Raw genomic sequence first — 20,823 nt, 5'->3', positions numbered from 1 at the left:
AATGAAAGTAATTTCCTCAAGGCTCTTTTGTTCATTTTCCAGTCCCAAACCCCACAGTAAAAACACATAAAATTTTAAGCATCTTAATATAAACCACTTGGCTGCCTCAAATACTGCCTTTTCCAATGGAAAAGAGTCTGTTTGTCTCTTTCCAGCACTGCCAGAATCTTTGCTGCAGATCTTATCACTTGCGTGACCCAGATGTAAAGAATAAAAATGTGACCGAGAGTCCTCTGCACTCAAATAAATGTGAATGCAATGCAGAGCGTAAAGATTGTGATTTAACTGACTGGAGTGGAATTGCTCCCCTTTTCCATAGAAGTTAGAGCAGGCAGTGAAGTGTGATGCTTCTGTTTAGTCGTGCCAAAAAAGCTTACTATAATTTTCTAATATTTCAGACAATGTGGGATAGTCATATTGTCCAAATTTTCAACTTTCAAGGTGTATGTACAGAAATATCTGTTTTTTTTTCTTTTTGTTATTGTTGTTTAAATCTTCTGAGCCATTTGTTTTACTATGAGCTCTCAATGTCTTGCAGCATTTCTCTTTTATCTTCTGTACTTAGATCATTTTCCAAATAATCATCTGTCTGATGTGTCCACCAGATCACAGAAGCCACTGGGCTGTGCTCAGGTGAGAGTATACTACCAGCCAGTGTAGGTTTTCAGACAGTGACTACCAATGACTGCCTGCTATTCCCCATCAGGCCTATGGTTTCTCATAAGGACAAGGTGACTTTTTATTTTATTTTCAGAAATACACCATTCAGTTCACTTGCCAGAAATGCAGTGGGCAATTCCTCACAGATAAATGTGTGGGCTTGGAAGTAAGTCCTGCTTTTTACAGTCGTCTGACTCACTTTTATTAGCCGTATCTGCTAATCTAGTGTAGCTGTCTAAAACAAATAGGAACTTTTAGAGCTGTGAATAAATGTGTCACCCTCACTTTTCCTTTCTCTTTGCTTCTCAGGGGACATTATAGGTTTGGACTGTGCCTTTCCTCTTTTGAATGGTTGGTAGCATGAGAAGAGGAGGGACTACTGAATGGAAACTTATTGCTCCATCTTTGTGCTTTATGGTCTGGAAAAGTAGAAGCCTGTGGTAAATGTATTTTCCCTCTGCTGCATCAGTAAGGGGCTCTGTTGCTAAGAAAGAATATTTCTTCTCCCACATGATTTGTCAGCATTGTGGAGATAGTAAAGCTGCTAGGCTGTCTTTGTTTCATCTTACAGCCTTATTTGCTTCCTGCAATTACTGGTGAGTAAGAAATTAACTTCCACTTCCCTGGCAATGCCAAAAGGACTATTTTCTTCTGTTCACTTTGGAATCTAAAGCATAATTTGTTCAATTATATTTTTTTACATTTGGACATTAGCAAAACCTGCATTTCATCTGCTGTCACCTCAGTGCTTCACTGCCAGAGTCCAGGAGCAAAATGACTCATTCTTAAATGTTGAACTGAGAGGTGGTTTTCACAATTCCTAGGAAAGGCATCCATAATTTCACATTATTCACCGGCACATGTAAAAGAAACCAGCAGACTTGTGCCAAGGCCCTGACTTAGCACAAGGAAGCTTTCTACACAATTCCAGGAGATTGGAGCAGGTTGTCATGCAGGCACTGTGCAAGGGAGGGTGTCCCGCTGCCCTGTCCCCCTGCAGGCAGCTGGCAGGGGGCATGGAGAGAAGGAGGGTGATGGGATGTAGTCTTCCTCTGCCCTCGGGATACAAGATGCCCTTGCGATGTGGGATGGGCAGGAGTAATGTCCCTTCTCCTTTGATACTCCTATGGTGCAACGGCTGCCAACACCAGCAGCTAGTGTTAGCTTGTTCTTTGATAAGTGAACACAGACAAGCATCTCTTGTTAGTCTTTGAAATGCTTTTTGTCCTATCTGACATGAACCAGGAGCAGGACCAACCGCCTAGCAGAAGGAAAGGTCTCTTTGTCACTGCAAACCACTTACCACAGCAGTTTGCAAAGGGCTTAATGCAGTGACCAGGACAGGCTGATTTCTTTTTGTAACCTTTTCTAACCCATCTACACATACTTTTGAAACAGCTGCAGTGTGTAAGGCTGGGTAGTTAGAAAGGAAAGCTGCTGCCATTCTCCGCTGCTGCTATGAATCTGCTTCTCATTTCATGGGATTTGATTTGCTTGTAGTCTAGGATGACATTTTAATAACCATTAGGAAACCTCACTGACCTTTTAATTGTCTGCATTATCCTTTGTGTATACATCTGACATTTCCTAAGAACAAAAGCATGCAGCCATAGCCCTGGAAACAAGCCTTTTTTTTTTTTTTCATTTTGTGCCATCTGTCTAGAGGGCTTTCACTACTGCTGTCACTGTATTAGTGATGCAGAGGTAATACGCTGATATTTTTGCATCCTCTGTAAGGGCAAAAGTCTTCACTCTCTTTTTTTATCTTACCTTTCTCTTCACGTATTTCTCCCTCACTAGTAAAGTGTCATCTGAATTCAAACCTTGCTCATTAATGAAAGTGGACTGATTTCTTACATGGTTCAGGGGATTTAAGAAAACTCAAAATAAAGCATTGTGAAATTCAGTCTCTGAACTATCCTATACCCCATAGTCTTTGTGTTAAAGTGGTTTTAATTTATCGTCTGCTGAAGGAGAATTATAATTCCACCTCTGACATTCAATGTAGCATTGTCCATGTGTGTCCAGGGTAATATGGCCTTTTATAAGACAGGACAATAAGTCATATTTCTACTGCAAATCTCCATTTATTTGTGTACTTTGTTGTTTACTGGAATTGCTTGTGAGCATAAGAGTTGAAAAGCAACACTGACCTGTGGTTGTTTGCTTGACTTTGTTTAATGATGCGTGTAAATATTTAACATGCATCTGCTCATTAAGAATTTGATCAGATAAGGCATTATCTCTTCTGCTTTTGAAACATTTAATCAGCAGAAGCCTGTTATGTTTTCAAAGTGGAGCATTGTGAGAGGCATGGTGGTGACTTTTTCACTTCAGCTGCTCTTACTGGTTTGTATTTTCATTTTTAAATTTTATTCCTTTTTGTAAAATAACCATGTAGAGGTACACAGAGTGCAAGGAGTGGGTCAAAGAACATCAAATATAAAAGTCTGTCTTACCTGACATGTCTCCACAGAGAGTCTTTATAGATTTTACTAGGAACTAAACGAGATTCTTGAACAAGCATGATTCAATCAAATGAATATAGGGTTTCTCTGTGCAGGGTTTTCTCCCCAATATGTAAAGGCTCCCTTGAAGGTTCCTGAACTTCAGTATTGTTGACCATTAAGTCATTTTGTTAGTTTCTTACCTTTCACAGTTAGGTCCTGCATAGTTTTCCTTACAGACACAACGCACATTTCCATTTTTTCGATAACAGGAGACTGCAAAGCTGGAATTTCATTAGAGTAAATCGTTAGAATAGCAGGCAATGGCAAACAGTTGGGAGTATTTCTTCACAAACAATGGACATAGGTTGTCAATGCAAACTCTGGCTCTTGATTTTTCACTGTTGAATATTCCTTCACAGGTTTACCTAAGCTCTGTATGTGATGCATATTAAACCCCTTGTCTAGTCTTTTTAATTAATTAATTAGAACCACTAAGTAGTGTATAATACTATGGAGCTATATAGTTCCCAGATACATACAAATTTCTACCCTGCAGCATAGATTGGAGGCACCTACAAGTTTTGCTACACGTTTTAGATCAGAGATTTAGGATAAATGTGTATATCGTGCAAACCTCATTGCTTTCTGTCTTTTATTCTAAAGGACATGATGTTGATTACTAAAAACACTGCAGAGAGCCCTTCAGACTCTGGAATGGGTGCAGTAATTTCCTGTGCACATCTCACAGTTTTCTTCAGATCTCAGCTGGGAGTAGTGAGTGGTGAAAACTGAACTCATTGGTGCTGTAACAAAAGCTGCTCCACCATCTCTGTGAGAAAGCTGGAAAGACCTTAGTGCCTCTTGTGTGACCATCTTGCCAATTAGTTATGCTGACTGCAGAAATGCCTTATGCAGTAATTTCCATTGCTAAGATTCTAAAACATGGATCTCTTGCTTTTGTATGTTTTCAGAATTTAACAACTGTTTAACAAAATAGAACATCCAAGGAGCAGCAGCAGCCAGATTTGGAAAGTGCAAATCCCATTCGCTTCAAATACAGTGATGTACATGACTTAAATACATCTGCTGTAATAAGGCATACAGTCCTAAAGATGTTTTCAGTTAGTTTGCAATCTGCATGTCCAAATTCCTGCCAGCACTGGAAGGCAACCAGCATACTGAGGTGCAGCAGTTGCCAGCTGTAGGCCCATGATTGCTAAAGTAGATGTTGTGAGTCCTACTGCTAACCTCATCCTGAGCAGTACTAGCTCCGATTCCTAAATGGTTGCATGCCCCTTGAGAAATGTCAGCATCAAGAATGACTGTAAGTCTTTGTCCTCTTGTCTATCTCATGTTTCAGTGTGATGCCAAGCTGTGCTGTGCAGCTGTGGCAGTTTTCATCCCTTCAGTACAAGATTTCAAAACTCTCAGAGTGATGGGAAAGAGCATGATCCACACACAGCTTTTCCCAAGAACTAGCAGTACTGAGGGGCAACAAGAATTCCTGCAAAATTTCAATTCCCAGCAGTATTTCTTAGCTGGTGGGATATCCAGGGTCAAATACATCTGTGTCTGGGTTGGTGTTGTCTGAAAACATTTCATATAACCAGAGAGAACACAAAATGAGATCCATCTCATAGAATTCACAAATTAACTTCAGTAAGGCTTTTGTGAGAACTTGTTAAGAAAATCATGAGTTTGGCAGCATTCTTCTTCTTTAACAGAAGCTAATTCCTTCACGTAGTTGAACAAACCACATTGTGGATTTAAGTTATGAAATACAGCTGAAGGCTTCCTCAGGCTTTATATTTTTGTGATCTTTTAGGGGAAAAAAAGTTCATAAAATTCCCTCTGGTTTAAAAAGAAGTAACATCTGCTGAATGTGAAGCAATGTCCACCCCCTTTTTTTGTTCCAAAGAGATGACATTATCCTTCATGTAGCTTACTCCAAAAGTTTACAGGATGGCAGATATGAACATGATCTTTCCAGAAAATCTGGAGACACACAGATGAATCCCAAGAACAAGTATGTGTCTGATAGTCTGTCAGTTTACAGACTTGGTCGTCTCATCTATTACAGGTTCACTGTTTATTTCCAACACAGGGTACAAAACAATATCCTTTGTATGTTTTTTATTTGAGACTTCTAATGCTTCTCTGATTTCTGATAGAGTTACTGTATTTTGCCTCAGTATATATGGATTAGGATTGATGGAGGAAAATTACAAGAATATGAAAGGATAGTTATTCCTTGAATTTACTTATGCAAGGCTGAATGTTGCTCAGTTGTTAATATTTGCCTGTGTTCCCCATGCAGCTGAAGGCTATTGCTGTGGCCAGGTCTCTGTCATGCAAGATGCTGTGCAGGGAATTTCTGCACGTTACTTAGATACAGGCATAAGGCAAACTGGGACAGGACACTCTTTTAACGACTGCCTTCAGAACTTGATTCCAAGGAAGACCTTAAAAATTGAAATGGATTTTTACTGGGATAGATTTAAAAGCGTGACATACTGTTGCTCTTGAATCATCCACATGATGGCTCCTGGCAAGTTTTGTTCTCTCTTCTGTACCCTACACTGCTGCCCTTTGGAGTTCAGAGCTCCCTTAATCCTAGGTTCCCTATATCTGGGGGGCTGCCAACGCCAAGGGCACTTCTCTGAAGCCCAGCGGGTTGTGGACAGGGGTTGGTGGAGGCAGGTGGGCCATGCATTGCCCAGTGGCACTGTACAGAGGGCAGCCTGGAGGTGTGCTGTAGCCTTAGGGCTGCCCATGGACTGTGCTGGGCAGTGCTTCTCCTTACATACTTTGTGCCCAGAAGGTTAGAAATAATCACTTTCTTTTGCTAAGGAGAAACCAATGCTTCCAACTGTTATAGTTCTCCTATTTCTGGCATTACTTCTGCTGCTGGAAGTGGAGGAAGCAGGAAGTTTTGTCTGTGAGCTCACTCATGTAAGCAAAACCAGGTTTTCTCCCTGTCTCTTGAGGGTTTTCTTTCTAATCCAGTCAAAGCTGCAGGTTTTCAGCTATAGCTGTTCTCCACCTTGTGACCCTCCTCATGTCTGCAGCTCACTGTGGAAGCCAGAAGGTAATCTGTGGAGTTTGGCTGGAGAGATTTTGCTCTCTGTTGCTGTTTTGAGCCAGTGCCACAGAGCAGCTGAGCAAAGTGAGGCTCATCCCACCTTGGGGCTGGATGAGAAATGCTATAGCAACTGTAAACAAACAGAATAAGAAAATTCCCCTTTGCTGAGGAGCCCTGCTTGCAAGTGGAATGGGAAAAAAACACAAGGGAAGTAGGTAGCTCAGTAAAAAATAGTTTCAACCTGTTGGCAAGTATTTAGTAGCATTTCCTCTGTGTAATACAGTGGAATTTGCCTGGATGCCTCTCACGTAGCACAGACCTCAAGCAAGAGGGAGCTAATAATATGTTGTTCAGATGCTTTATTGATGTGCCACTGGGCTTCTACTAATTGGTCACAGTTTGCAGTTTTTTGTTTCTTCTGAAGACACAAAATGGATAGCCCTTTAGGCCTTTAGCTTGGTCTTGGTTTTGTTTTTGGCTTCAGAGCTTTTTGTCCTTGTAGCTGTGTCAACTAAAGTGGTGCCATACTCGTCACAGTATCCTCCCACCCTTTCCTTTCAGTTCTGCCCAGATCCAGCACAGGAGTCTGCCACGCTATGCTTTCGCCTGGTTGATTTTACCCTCCAGAGGTCACAAACTGTTTTTTTGTTTCCTGTGATAATAAGTGGGAGCAACTCTTTAGTTTTCTCGGTTGGGAAGGGCAGAAGCTTTGTCTGTCGCATACAGGCAAGGATGCTTATCCAAGCTTACAAAGGGCCCAGACCAGCACAAATCAAAGCAGAGACTATTTTACGTACTTGGCAACTTCTGGCAGGGGGCAGGGGCAAGGCTGGCAGAATGTGGGTGCTCCTCCAACAGCATCACCAACAAAGCCGTCTGGACATTGCTCACAGTGTTCCCCTGTTGTGTTTCTCTGGCAGTCCTTCAGTGAAAAGAGAGAGCAATGAAAGTTAAATGAAAATGCTGCCTAATTCAGATAGAAATCATTTATCTGAAGGGCAAGCAGAATAGGCGCTGATGCCAGACCCCAACCCTTCAAGGCACTGATGGGTGAAGCTAAACTCTATAGTAACTATTATTGCTGCAAATAAGAATGCTCCATGTGATTACATTGGCCAGCCAATAAGTGTTGGCAAGGTGCATGACAGGACAAAACAGATACATGTACGTGCAGGGGGCAGGGTGCTGGAGCAGAAACAGCACTGGCTGTTGTCAGAGATGTCGTGGGTACTCAGGTGTAGCTGACTGCTTTGAGTTGTAAGTGCCAGTAGGAAAGATCTCTTTTGCTGCTACCAAACCAACTTGAAAAATATCTGCTGGTAAATGCTGTCAGCAGATTTCAGTGTAGACATAGGTTTCAGTGAGGCTGCTTCTTAGACCTAATAATTGGAAAAGGGCAGCAGGGGTGAACATCTGCAGGCAGATGGTGGCTAATACACAGTGTGGTTCTGATGATTTTTGTCCTGAGATGGGATGTTTTATCACTACACCTTCTTAGTTTTAAAGGAGGTATGTTAAATGGAGGGAAGAAGCAGGGGTCTAACACATTTCTTTCCCATGACAAACTGCATTTGCAATGGCCTTTTTATAAACTACAGAGCAATGGTACAAGATGTCGCTCACTTTGTAAGCAAATTTCCTGTCTACAGTTTGATGTTTTTGAGGAAACATGTTTCATCACACAGAGGAAAACTGACCGCTGGCTGATACTGTTCGTTTTCCATGACAGTAAATCAAGCTATGGTAATGTATACAGAATATTTTTCAAAATTTTTCATCATGCTAGGTACAAAACTGCACCTCTCAGATAACATTTTCAATCCCCTCAAAAGGCCAAATTCATCTGTAAGCAGTTATAAATTGAATTCAGAAGTTCTGCAGGCCCAAATAAGCATTTATATCATTTGATTGAGAAACGGACACACTCAGATGTGATAGGTTACGAGGGCTTTCTCCTGTGCACATGGTAATGCTCTTCATTTCAGCAAAATACCCAGAGGCTGTCATTGAGAAAACACACTAGCTGTCTTGCTGAATTGTTTTTCAAAGAGTAGAACTGTGCAGAAGTGCTCTTCCTTCTTCCAGCTGTTCAGTGGGTTTTGCAGTGTCCCTGGATAAGAACTCTCCAGGGACAACATTTTGTACTGATAAAGTATGGATGCAAACAGCAATGCAAGCTTGAGATAGCAGAGAGCCAGCTCCATGACAGAACTACGTAAAACCATTAGGAGTTTAAGTATTCTAAAACATACTTTACACAGAAGATAAGAAACTTCTCCAACCTGCTGCCAGGAGATGACAATATTTGCAAGAGTGAAAATTTTTAGGAGAAATTAATGGATATTCATACTCCATAACGTTCCCTATTACAGCAACTGTGGATACTGGTAAAATATGTAGCAAAGAGACATCAGAAACAGGCCAGGCTAATGGGTCGTCCCCTAACAAGAGGTCTTTTTTCCACCATTGGAGTCCCAATATGGACTGCAGAAACCTTTGCTTAGGCCCTACAAATGCCTGCAATGCGTTCAGAGTTCGCATAGATGCTGGGAAATGACCATGGTGCCCCAGCTTCTCCTCCGGTAGTTGTTTAATCCCATCAGACATCTCTGAGCTGTCAGCAGCTGGCAGTGCCTGGAAGAAGTGGGAAGTTGTGTGTTGGGTTTCAGGAGTGCTGGTGTGCCTTTACTTTGCGCTGTCTGTGCCCCGGTAGCACTGGGGGATGGGTTTTGCTCACTGATGTTCTGTTAAGCCAAGATACTACAGATCTGAACCTCACTTTCTACTCCAACTACAGTGTGTTCTTTAAAGAAAAAAGTATGAGGAGAGAGGAATGAGATTAGTGAAGATGTTTAACGAAAACAAATAGTTATGTTTCTCTTGTGCTTGCATTGGTAAATGAGTTTTATATCTAAATCCTATGAGTTTAGTTTAGTGGTGGAGTTTTCTCCTGGCAACACTGATGGGTTGTTTCCATACATCTTTGTGCACTTATCATCTATCTCCATTGAAAATGCATCATTTTAGTAAAAGACAATTATCCTTGTCAGAGCACAGAGCATATCATGTGTTTTTTTTCACCAATCTTCCTCATTTGAATCGCATAATTGTCCCTAGGACTCATTAATTTAGTTCAGACTCTTTTTGATTCAGAGACACTTTGCATATGTTACTGCTTTTTTTCTTTGTAGTCATGCAGAACCCATTGCACAGCAACTATTTATTTCTACAAAGCTGTGATTTGGCCAGAGAGCTCTACAGCAGGTGGAATATGATAAGGAAAACAAACAAAAAAAAAGTAAATCTCTTTCTCCATGGGTCTTTAAGTATATTAGACACCAATAGCTGCAGAACAAAATGTGTTTTTTTTCCATAGTAATATTTGCTGTAAAGAGAGTAATTAGTATGCACAAAACCAGAAAGTACTGTTAACAAAATGGCTCTAAGATGATAGACATTTGATTCAGAGGAGGGGAAGGAAAGAAGCCCGGTGAGAGCAGAGAAGCTCTGTCTTCATTTACAGAAAAGTAAAGACAGAGCTACAGGCAACTCCTGAGAGATGTCTGGCCCTTGCTCTCTCTTGTGGTAGCACAGACATTGCGTGGCCACTGCAGCATGCAGTGTGAACCAGGAGGAAGCAGAAGGCGAGTATATGTTAAAAATAGTTTGCATTTGTCCTTCTTCAATGCAAATGCAATTTTGATATATTGCAAGAAAGAGTTAAAAGCGTAGGAACTGAGAGCTCAAAGAGAAATAAAAATCTTGTATCTAAAGTGCTGGCAGTGGCCTCAGGTGGGCTGCATTCATTTTCAGCCTTCATCATATTCTTCGTTTTTGCTCTGAGCCATTGATGTCATCTCTTTTGGCCTCAACTCCCCAAACAACACTGGGGCAGTAGCAGAATAAATCCATTACTGGTTTCCAAAGCATAGATTCTATTGTAAGGAACACAGCAGGGCTGCAGGGTAGCTGATGCTGTTCCATACATTTGCAGTACTTTTCATCTTCTAAACTGAAGGGAAATGCTAAAAGGCCCTCTTACCCAAAAGGCCCTGGTTGCTAAATGCTGGAGGCATGTCTGTGGTTTTTCTCTGGTTAGTGATTATGTAAAAGTGGCTTTATCTTTTTCAACAAATCAGCACTCCTGTGGGTATTTAGAATTACATTTTTACAGTGAAAAAAATTGTCCTTGTATACTTTATATTGAGTTAGCTTGGCATCTCCAACAAAGCTGCTGTCTATAGTAAGCCTGTGAGACATCTCTGAGGCAGGGAGGACATCTTCTCTATAGCTCCTAGGGATTCTTAGTGCTGAGGGGCAACAGTTTGGTAGTTTGAAAAAATATTTCACTGCTGAACCAGTTACTTCTAACAGAGAAGTAATCATGGGAGAAAAAATAGAATTCCATTTATAGCCTCCTTTGAGAAACTGGATCTTAAAGAAGTGCTTTGCTCTAAGAGTTACAAGGGGTACTCGTTGTCCCAGTATTTATACCTGCTTTAGAATGAAAGCCATCATTTACAGTAGGTGACATAAATTTGACTGTGTGTGATTGTTCACAGCCTTTCCTGTGTCAGTGGTTCTTTCAAAGGTATTTATAAATTTGTGGAAACATGTTTAGTGATATTGGTGTCTACTTTTACAAATGATGAAACTCTGTGCATGTGTATCTATAGATTTCCTATGAGCAAGGAAGACTGAAGTAAAGATCTCTAGAAAGTAGTCATTAGATACATCTCTTAGGAAATCAAGCACTGAAGCTAACAGAAAATTGCTGCCTATCTTTGTACAGAACAGAGTGAGACAGTAAACAGTTCAAAAAAAGAGATACAGCCATGAGGTGAAAAATACTGCAACACTTTAAAATGCTCTGGGATTTGTAAACTATTTTTTAAAACTATGTTTTAAATTTACATTAAGTTAAAATTCTAAGCTGAATTCTTTCCAGATGCCCATGTTAGTACAGCCTTTATTTTCATGGAACAAAAATAGGCAGAAGTGTCCTGTCTTCACAGGTAATTCAGTTTCAGAGAAAGTAATCCAATGTAATTGCAGCCTCGCTTCTGAAAGCTTTTATGTGAGGTTACAGCCTACCATCATTCACCATCATTACACCAACAGCAAACTGTACTATGACTGATTGGCTGAAGTGCATTTTCCTGTTAGAAAATGCCTCCGCTGGTTGACCTACTCTGATCTCATGGAGTAACATCAATCAGGACAAGCATTTCTACCTCTGGCTGCTACTGTAACCATCTGTACTTCACATATCTGCACATGAAAAGATGCTGTACGAAGCCATTTTGGAGTTGTTGTCAGCTGGAATTGCTGTTCTGAGATCAGAGAACACTTATGTGATGTAGTTTTGCTCTGTAATAATGCTTGTGCACAAATAATGATGAATTTCCTCATTCTCTTCAGGCAATGGTACAGTGACAAGTAAAATTCTAATTTGTCCCAGCAAAAGACAAACATACTTTTCTGCCAATCAATATTACTAAAAACTGTAGAATCTGCCCCAACTTAAATTAAGATCCTGAAGAGAACAGAGCTCTTTTTAATTGTCTCAAAGGCAGTGGCTTCATTAAATATGCCATTTAGACAATTACTTTGAGGAGGTTATTTCCCCAGTTTATTCCAGTGCAATTTAAGCAGGATGTACCTCTTCCACAGGTAAATAAAATAGCCAACAAATTTTCTACTTCTCCTCTAGAGTTAAAGCAAAAAGACAGGATCCACCACAGAATGATATTAGGCACCTAATGCTGGGTGGTATTGAGTATTTCCAGGGCAACAAAAGTTAGTAGCCAGCATTGCTTCTAGTGAGACTAATAAAGTGGGGAAAAAAAAGAAAAATAAAGTAAAATAAAATAAAATCCTTTCTCTGAAATATTATTTGTGAAATCTGGAAGTGTCCTCAAACCTTGCTTGGGAATTCTGAATATTAATTTGCAGCTGAAAACAGTCACTGTTACCAGACAGACGGAACTGGCTTTTTTTTTTTTTAATGACTATTCTTTGAGGTAGTCTTTTAATAGTTATAAATGGAGCAATTGTTAAAGCAGAATACATATATATATGCATATAAATAAATAATTATACAGATAGAGTAATGAAAGTGGCTTACATTGTTGTGCACTCTGTATTTGTTGCTAGGCCAGTAGAGATTGGTCTGATATCTGGATTTAGATTTAAACTTTTCCAAATATGGAAGATGCCCTCCTATCTGAGGTTACAGATCTGCATAGTGTTGCCCACACCAGAATGCCAAAACTCATTGCAGTCCCAAAGTAATAGTAAAAAAATTACTTTAGCATAATGACTTGAAAGCTCTGGTATTTATGTTTTATCTTTTTCAGTCTTTATGATTTCATCCTTCTCTTTCCAGCAGTTGTGGATGAGCTGCAGTGTTAGCTGTAGTGGTTTGATAGTTTGGTATGGAAGTGATGGGGACTAGAATGAAATACTAAATTCGTGTAGCTCTACTAAAGTAAAGACAACTGAAAAGTGAGAATAGCAACAAAATCCAGTTCCTGATCTGATTTCAGTCAAGGTACCTAATTGATGTCAAAGTTTTTGTTTGAAGAACGTCTAGGGATGTCTTGCCAAAACACCTGGCCCTCTATTTTTTCCTTCTGTTACTTGTCCTGGCGTAGTGTGGGAAATGCTGCTGAGCTGGCATGTAAGCAAGGGCAGTGATCCTTGCAGCCTTGGTCTGGCTTACTACCAGACTCTTGTAGAAGCTGTGCAGGGAAAGAAAACAAAATGCTTACACATTAGTGGTATTGTTGCAAGTTTGCAGTAGTAATACTGTAAAGACAGCAAATATTCTCTGTTGAAAGAGAGCCAAGAGGAAGGGAAACATCTACATCTGAGGCACTGAGACTATTACCTGTGGCATTTCTGACAACTAACGAGTATGAAATCACTCTGGACAATGGCTGCAGCCATTTTGACAGCCATTTTGACTGCTGTAGTTCTCTTTGGCTTTCCAAACATGTATCATCTCAGGCACTTAAAGATGTAGTCTATCATTAAAGAAGGAAATAATTAACTGTAAGAGCTGCAAGGCTCTTCATGGAGCCTGGAGTACCTAATAATCTGGAGACTTTTGCTAGCTCTCTGCTGCTTTGTGCTCATGTTTGATGGATGGTTTTAGATTCACTGGCAGTTCTCCAGACCTGCCTTGGCAGTCATGTGGAACATGTTATATCCTCTTGGGCAGAACTGCCAAATCAGTTCCAACTTTTCCACTCAACTGTAAACCCAAACACTAAAACACAAATCACTTACATGACAATACACCCTATTGTCAAAAATTCCATAAATGTCTGGAATGGATATCAGTGAATATATACTCTCCGTTGTTATGATCCTTTATCCTTTCTTATTCCCCCGTAAGTCCCATCTATCTATCTACCTATCTATCTATCTATCTATCTATCTATCTATCTATCTATGTATCTTCATGTAGACTTTGGATGCCATCAATACATACAGATAAAATATATGGAACAGACAATAACAAAGCACTTTGAGATTTTTAGGTAGGTACCAACAAGCTGACACTGCACCTTCTGCTGTAATGTTTTCTCCAGCCTTGCTCTTTCTGATCCATGTACCTTTATGAAGATCTAGCCACACAATAATACTTACCATCCATTAGTAGAAATAATTACAGAAAGTATACTGATAATTCAGTCCAACAAAAATTTTGTCTGTATATCCATCTTTGTAATTTCTTAACCCTTGCAGACTTCCAGTCCATTTCATCATGCTCATCAAAGTTACCGTGCAATACTGTGCAGTCATCTCAAGTGACTTCCTCCATAGCCTATGCAATATTTTTTTTTAGTATAGTAAATCCTTCTTCTTGCACATAGTATATATACTACTCACTTCAGAGATGACAATCACAGAATGGCCTGGGTTGCAAGGGAGCTCAAGGATCATGAATCTCCAACCCCCTGCCACATGCAGAGCCACTGACCTCCCCATTTAATACTAGACCAGGCTGCCCAGGGCCCCATCCAACCTGCCTTGAACACTTCCAGGGATGGGACATCCACAACCTCTCTGGGCAGCCTGTGCCAGCACCTTATTACTCTCTCTGTAAAGAACTTCCCCCTGACATCCAACATAAATCATTGCTCCTTCAACTTAAAACCATTCCCCCTTGTCCTGCTGTTATCTACTCTTTCAAAGAGTTGATTCCCCCCCTGTTTGTAGGCTCCCTTTAGATACTGAAAGGCTGCAATGAGGTCACTCCGCAGCTTTCTTTTCTCCAGGCTGAACAAGCCCAGCTCCCTCAGCCTGTCTTTGCAGAGTGGTGCTCCAGACCTCTGATCATCTTTGTGGCTCTCCTCTGGACCCTCTCCAACAGCTCTCTGTCTTTCTTGTACTGGGGCTCCAGACCTGGACACAGTACTCCAGATGGAGCCTCACAAGGGCAGAGTAGAGGGGAACAATCACCTCCCTGTCCCTGCTGGCCACCCCTCTTTTGATGGAGCCCGGGATACCATTTGCATTCTGAGCTGCAAGAGCACACTACTGGCTCATGTTAGGTTTTTCATCTATCAGGACCCCCAGGTCCTTCTCTGCAGGGCTACTCTCAAGGACTGCTCCTTCCAGTCTCTATAGATGCCTGGGATTCCTCTGGCCCAAGTGCAAAACTTTGCACTTAGCTGTGTTGAACCTCTTTAGATTCACCCGGGCCCACCTTTCAAGTCTGTTGAAATCCCTCTGAATGGCATCCCTTCCTTCCTCTGTGTCAACTGCACCACTCAGCTTGGTGTCATCAGAAAACTTGCTGAGGGTGCACTCAATTCCAGTCAGCTGTGATATTCTGCTCAGTTACAAAGTCATCACAGAATCATAGAATCCTTAGAGTTGGAAGGGACCTTTAAAGTTCATCTAGTCCAACTCCTCTGCAATGAACAAGGACACCTATAGCTAGATGAAGAAGTTGTTCAGAGCCTGGTCCAGCCTGGCATTGAATGTCTCTAGGAATAGGGCTTCCACCACTTCTCTGGACCTCTTTAAGTTTGAAACAATTTCCCCTTATCCTATCACCACAGACCTTACTTAAGAATCTGTCCCCTGCTTTCTTACAGCCCCCCTTTAGATACTGAAAGGTCACTATCAAGTCATCTTGTAGCCTTCTCTTCTCCAGGATGAGCAGCCCCAGCTCTCTCAGCTTGGCATTTGGAAGTCATTTGAATCATACATCCATGGCTGAATTTTAAGCAGTTGATCTTTCAACAGAGGCACTCTAAAGAAATAACTTGGCTGTGGATTGCTGGTGTTATAGGATCTGGGAATGGTGATGGAGGTAAAAAATTCATTTTGCATCTTCATATTTTATTGGTAACAAAACCTAATTGCTTAGGCTTTATGCAGGAGGAATGGATACCACTCTATGTGGAGACTGCCACTCTTGGTTATTATAGTTTCATCCAATTAACATCACATAAACACATGTTTCCAAACTGAAAAGCTACAGGGTCCTAAAAGTGCCTTCCTTTTCTTCTTTTAGCTAGAACTGAAAAGGTTACATTAAATTTTCAAAGTATAACATAAGCATCAAAAATGTATTTCTTCCCCTATTGGCCTTACATGCATCACCAGATAATGTATTTGAAATGAAGCACTATTTGACATCTGTAATGTATTATATCATAATGGAGTTTATGCTATGCTGACTGCTTGGGTGATTTTCTGCACTAAAAAAATAGGCTGACTGGCTCTTCATTTATAATCACAGGATCACATGATTGATTTCTGCACCAGTTTTACATGGACATTTATGCAATAATGGCTCTCTTTGCACTGATTTCTTCTGTCTGGTTACCTAATGAGATTGTTGATTTATTGATTGTGTCATTTTATAAGCTTTTAGAGACTCATGGGTTTGATTTACACTCTGTGAATAAGCTGAGAGAAGTTTTCAAACAGGAGCAGAAGTTAGATATTTATGTCAGCAAAATTAAGAGTGTGAGTACTTTATCCTAACACATCACTGATAGGGGTTTAATTTTATTTGATTTCAAATTCAGGGCAAAGGACAATGAAAATTTCATTAATTTGTATGCAGTGAGAACTGCATACATATTTGCATAATATGAAGGTCTTAGAGCTTGTGTGAAATCTGGCCCTTGTATTTCATTTCTTTTAAAGTAGAGTGCTTTTTCATTTTCATACTGCCTGAGACTTGTTCATTTATTCAGGTCTTACAACTTCGTTATTAGTTAAACTGCAAAAAATATTCACCAAAGCTGAATACTGTGTTACAATTACTTTCTTGTCTTCCATCATTGTTAGCAGTTAAAGTATATATATGTTTTTCATATATAAATAATTCTACCGTATGAATAAACATGCAAATGTAGAATCTTTCAGCTTTGCTGAATATCAGTTCTTCTGAAGATCTTTTGGTGAGGATGTCCAGTAAAACGTCTGTAACTCAGAGTTAGGATAACCTGAGGTTCCAGTGGGGAGTCTGCAAGTGATAAAACTTCAGAGAAGAGTTGCATATCAGAAGCAGGGAGATAATAGACTTGTATGGATATAAATGCAGGATGACAACAACAATAAAGGAAATGTACAGAATGTTTCTCTCTTTCTCTTTTGTTTTTATCAATCTTTCAAAAACTAACTGAATGCAGAGAATCTTATATCTTACTATCAAGTGTGGTGGTTACCACTGCAATTTTTACAGAATAATTTCCTAAAAGTTTGAGGAGGAAAAGCCAACGAATTCTCAATACCACATGGTTCTATCAGTTCCAAGAAATTCGCAGCCATGCAGACATCTACTCCTCTCTGTCCCAGCTTCATCCCCTAGAACACTTTGATCAGATCCATGCCTGTGTTTCTCCAGAATGGTCCTTTGGGAAAATTGCTTTTTTCACTGATTCTGACAAAATCAGAGTCTTAACAATAGAGGATCCTTTTCTCAAATTACTCACATGTATTCATCTAACCTACTTCTGTCTGCTGTTCTTCCAAATTATCTTTGTTTCTCTAAACATTTATTCTCCAAAACTTTCTCAGTCACGCTTTGTGGTTTACCAGTTTCACCAGTCAGGATATGGAAGTTATTCTCTGGAGCTTTCTGCATCCTCAGAAAATTCCTGTTCTTGCAGTCTCCATGGGCATCTCTGTTTTCAGCTATCATACCGTTTAAGTCCCTTTTCGTTCTACTCTTTCCTTGCATCACTCTCTTTCCCTTTCCCTTTGACTCTTATTTTGCTTAAGCTGTTTTTCTGTTCATCTTTATTGAGAACTAAATGGCCTGAGTGTAATGACTTACTAAATCATTCAGACCAGCCTTCAAATGGTTTATTTGAACTCAAGCAGTAAACCAGGCTTTAGCTCTTAGTTTTCTTCTTACTACCTCATCACTTCATGGAATTTAGTATCCCTGAGGGACATCAGTCACAAGTGCACATACCCTTTCAGATTATTTTCTGCTAATACAGCAACTATTTTCTTTTTTCCTTTTTTTTTTTTTTCCTTCTCAGCTCTTGACAATGGCCTCATTTTTGTAGAAGACAGGAAGCAAGTCTTCTGGTGTGTTTGTAAACTGAGGATATAACCACTTTCCTATCACATATATTCTACTCCAGAAATTCTCTTGTCAACAGAATCATGAAAAGCAGACATTTGGAAATTTCTTATTCTTGTTCCCAACTCCTCTATTGGAAATTTCCTCTTCTCATTGTTTCATGACCAAAAACCATGTCGATGTGAAAGAGAATAGCTGGGAATGCTTTACAGTGTAAAACTATTTTAAAAAATGTAATATTAACCCAGTAAGTCAATATGTATTCTGCAAAAACTAACCAATCCTATGTGTGCTACAGGGGCCAAACCATAATAATTGTTCTTGGGCTGAACAGCTGCACCATGTTCCTCCTGTGGGAATGGAATTGGAAATATGCCATGGAGCATGGAATTATATATAACTGAAAACTTGACAGAGGCTGCAACAATGCAAAGTATGTGAATATTATAAGGTCATTTTACGAAGAGACAAATAGAGGGCAAAGATTTATGACTTGTCAAAAATAGTACAGTGAGTCCATTGCAAAACCAAGAGCTCTGGGCTCTATACAAGACCGTAAAGCGAACACTAGCGTTTGCTCTTGCTATGCTGTTCAGATACATTACAGTGTTAACTTAACTTCCATCCTTTCTCTAGTGTATTACTGCTCAAATTACCCATTAGTAATTGGGGTTAGTTTTACTGCCTTGAATTTTGCTCTGGAGCTACAAGTCATCAACTACTAATGCTAACTCACAGCTTTCTGTATGAGCTGATAATGAGTACGCCTGCACATATGTGAAATTGTAATACTACCTTGGAGTTCAGCATCTTCCTTGCTTGGTGTATTATTTCAACCTCCTCATGTTGTTCCTTCACAGCAGGAGGCTGCCATGCAGCAGAATTACTATGGATAACACATGTATATACGTTCACAGAGGTCACTCGCCACTGTAAATTATTTGTATGATATACAGTATTGTATTCATAACGGAGAGAATGAAATGTATTTGAATTTATGCATTTTTCTCTGAGGAATACAAAACTCTTTCCATATTTCTTAGGACTGCAATTTTTCCCCAGCATACTGACTCCTGCAAGTACTACATGCAGAAAGTGGAATCTGCAGGGATAACCTAAGCAAGTGAGAATGAAATATGGCTAAGATAATCTTACTCATGTTTTGATCTTGGTCTTGCTTATGATTGCCCTTCAGCAAAAAAACTCCTGTGGGACAGACATTGTTTTTGCTATGTACTGAAACTGAGCACTGCCGTTAATAGAAGAGTCAGATCATGGCCCTCAGTTTCTTGGGTTTGCCTTTGTGTGAAGCCTTATGCAAGGGTGAAAGGGTTCATGTTATTACCAACAGAAACCCAAAACCAAGTGTGCTGTCGTTCAGTGAGAGAATGGCTAAGAAGACAGGAATTCCTTACCACACAGATTCCAGATCCATCAAGGCATCTGTTTGCATTACCATTACAGTTGCAAGGAGAGCATTTTCCTGAGCTGGTACGGTAAAATCCTTCTTGGCATCCCTGCAATGAGAAAATAAAAACAAATTATCCCCTATGCAGATATATTCTGAGGGTTAGGTTTGGCAGGAGAAAGCAAGATCCAGAAGAAAGCAAGAATTGCAACCACCAGTTTTCCTCCAAGTATACTCCACAGCCCTTTCACAGAAGACCACACACACTGCTGAGCTCCAGTCTGTTCCATTGTTCTCTGCCCTGGTACTTGCAAATTGCTTTGCGGTGTTCAAGCTGCCAGCATCCCTGCCTGTGTCTGGCCCCTGGTCAGCAGGGGGTGCCTATAGCAGTGGGGACAATAAACTACATTTTGTGCTAGATGATGGGTCAGCCAGAAGTGATGACTGTTATTGACTAAAGAAGGTATAGCTTTTACTTAGAAAACCCTTAGAAAGCTTACTAAAAGCAGACTACATATTGGCTTTTATGAGCTTTGAATGAAGAGCCCTGAGAAGGCAGAGCCATATCTATAAAGATCAGTGTCCTTCTGAGTGAAAGCTGGTGGCTTTGTGAGATGCTGTCAAGGCAGTGCTATCTGACTGTAAGACTGGTGAGATGTGCCAACACTATATGAGTCCTTGGGAGATAAAACAGCTCTTCAGTCATTCTTCATGAGATACAATAAATAAATGGGAGAGATTGCATGAAGGCTAAGATTTCCCTGTTTTTGTTTTTTTTCTTGAAGGTGTGGCTGTGCCTGGCGTATATCAGTTAACATAACCATGCTTGTCAAAATAAAACAGAAGATTGTAAATATCTAAATTGACTTCTTTTAAACACTAATTACAGCAATAGTATAAGCAGTCAGAAACACAAAGCTATTAAGATGCCACTCTAAGACTGGAAGATAAGAAGAAAATGAAAGAGGATTGCTTTTGTGTGGTCTATTACGTGTAACTTGTTCTCCACAGAGGACATTATACCTCACTGTGCAGCTGGTGAGACACACGAGCTGGTTTTGGGAACAACCTCTGCTGCTCAGACAGTGCCTGCTCACCTTGTATAGCAAACTCCCTACATTATATGGGTGATGTTAGATCCACACAGATTCATGAAGTTTTGGATCTTAATGCTGTTACCACTGCATAACTCTTGTAGCGTTGTTGCAGAGCTGATGAGAATATCACTGAGATCTCCAGAAATTATTTGCCCCACCTTCTTTTAACTGGCACTGAAGAAGACGGTCCCTGACGTGACAGTAAGAGCCCGAGATACACCAGGCTCTCCTGAAATATTTTTTTGTAGCTGACTCTACAGTAGTTTCTGTATTCCCTGGTCCCTGATGTCACTTATTCCTGCACTGGCCTAATCATCTCTTCTCATGGCTACTTGAGCTACGATGTGAACAGCAGGACTACAGCGTGAGTGCAGGATGGTGATTCCTCCACTGGCTCGGAAGCTAGCCTGAGTGCAGTATTGCTCCCTGTTCTACTGGTGGCTGGAGCTAACCATGGCACAGTGCTACAGCTGAACTGCTTCTGGGGCCTGGGATCTTGGATCTCTGCCTGGTGCTATAGACACAATATGGAGCACTGAATACCAAAAGCTAGTGATACT

At 40.4% G+C, this 20,823-nt stretch overlaps 1 protein-coding gene across 1 annotated transcript in view; it reads right to left on the bottom strand.

Moving 5' to 3' along the window:
- The window catches only part of LOC104909840 (laminin subunit alpha-4-like), a 39,776-nt gene continuing 18,953 nt past the window's right edge, over positions 1 to 20,823 (bottom strand). The window contains exons 2-4 of the mRNA XM_010707507.2: positions 19,174 to 19,275; positions 6,990 to 7,114; positions 1 to 3,391 (exon numbers count right to left, since the gene is read on the bottom strand). Of these exons, the coding sequence (XP_010705809.1) occupies positions 3,307 to 3,391; positions 6,990 to 7,114; positions 19,174 to 19,275 (312 nt within the window). The 3' untranslated portion in view covers positions 1 to 3,306. The remainder of the gene's footprint in view (positions 3,392 to 6,989; positions 7,115 to 19,173; positions 19,276 to 20,823) is intronic.

Source organism: Meleagris gallopavo, chromosome 2 (genome assembly GCF_000146605.3).
Source record: "Meleagris gallopavo isolate NT-WF06-2002-E0010 breed Aviagen turkey brand Nicholas breeding stock chromosome 2, Turkey_5.1, whole genome shotgun sequence".
NCBI lineage: Eukaryota > Metazoa > Chordata > Aves > Galliformes > Phasianidae > Meleagris > Meleagris gallopavo.
Note: the sequence above shows the minus strand (reverse complement) of the source record. Positions and strands in the feature narration are given on the sequence as shown.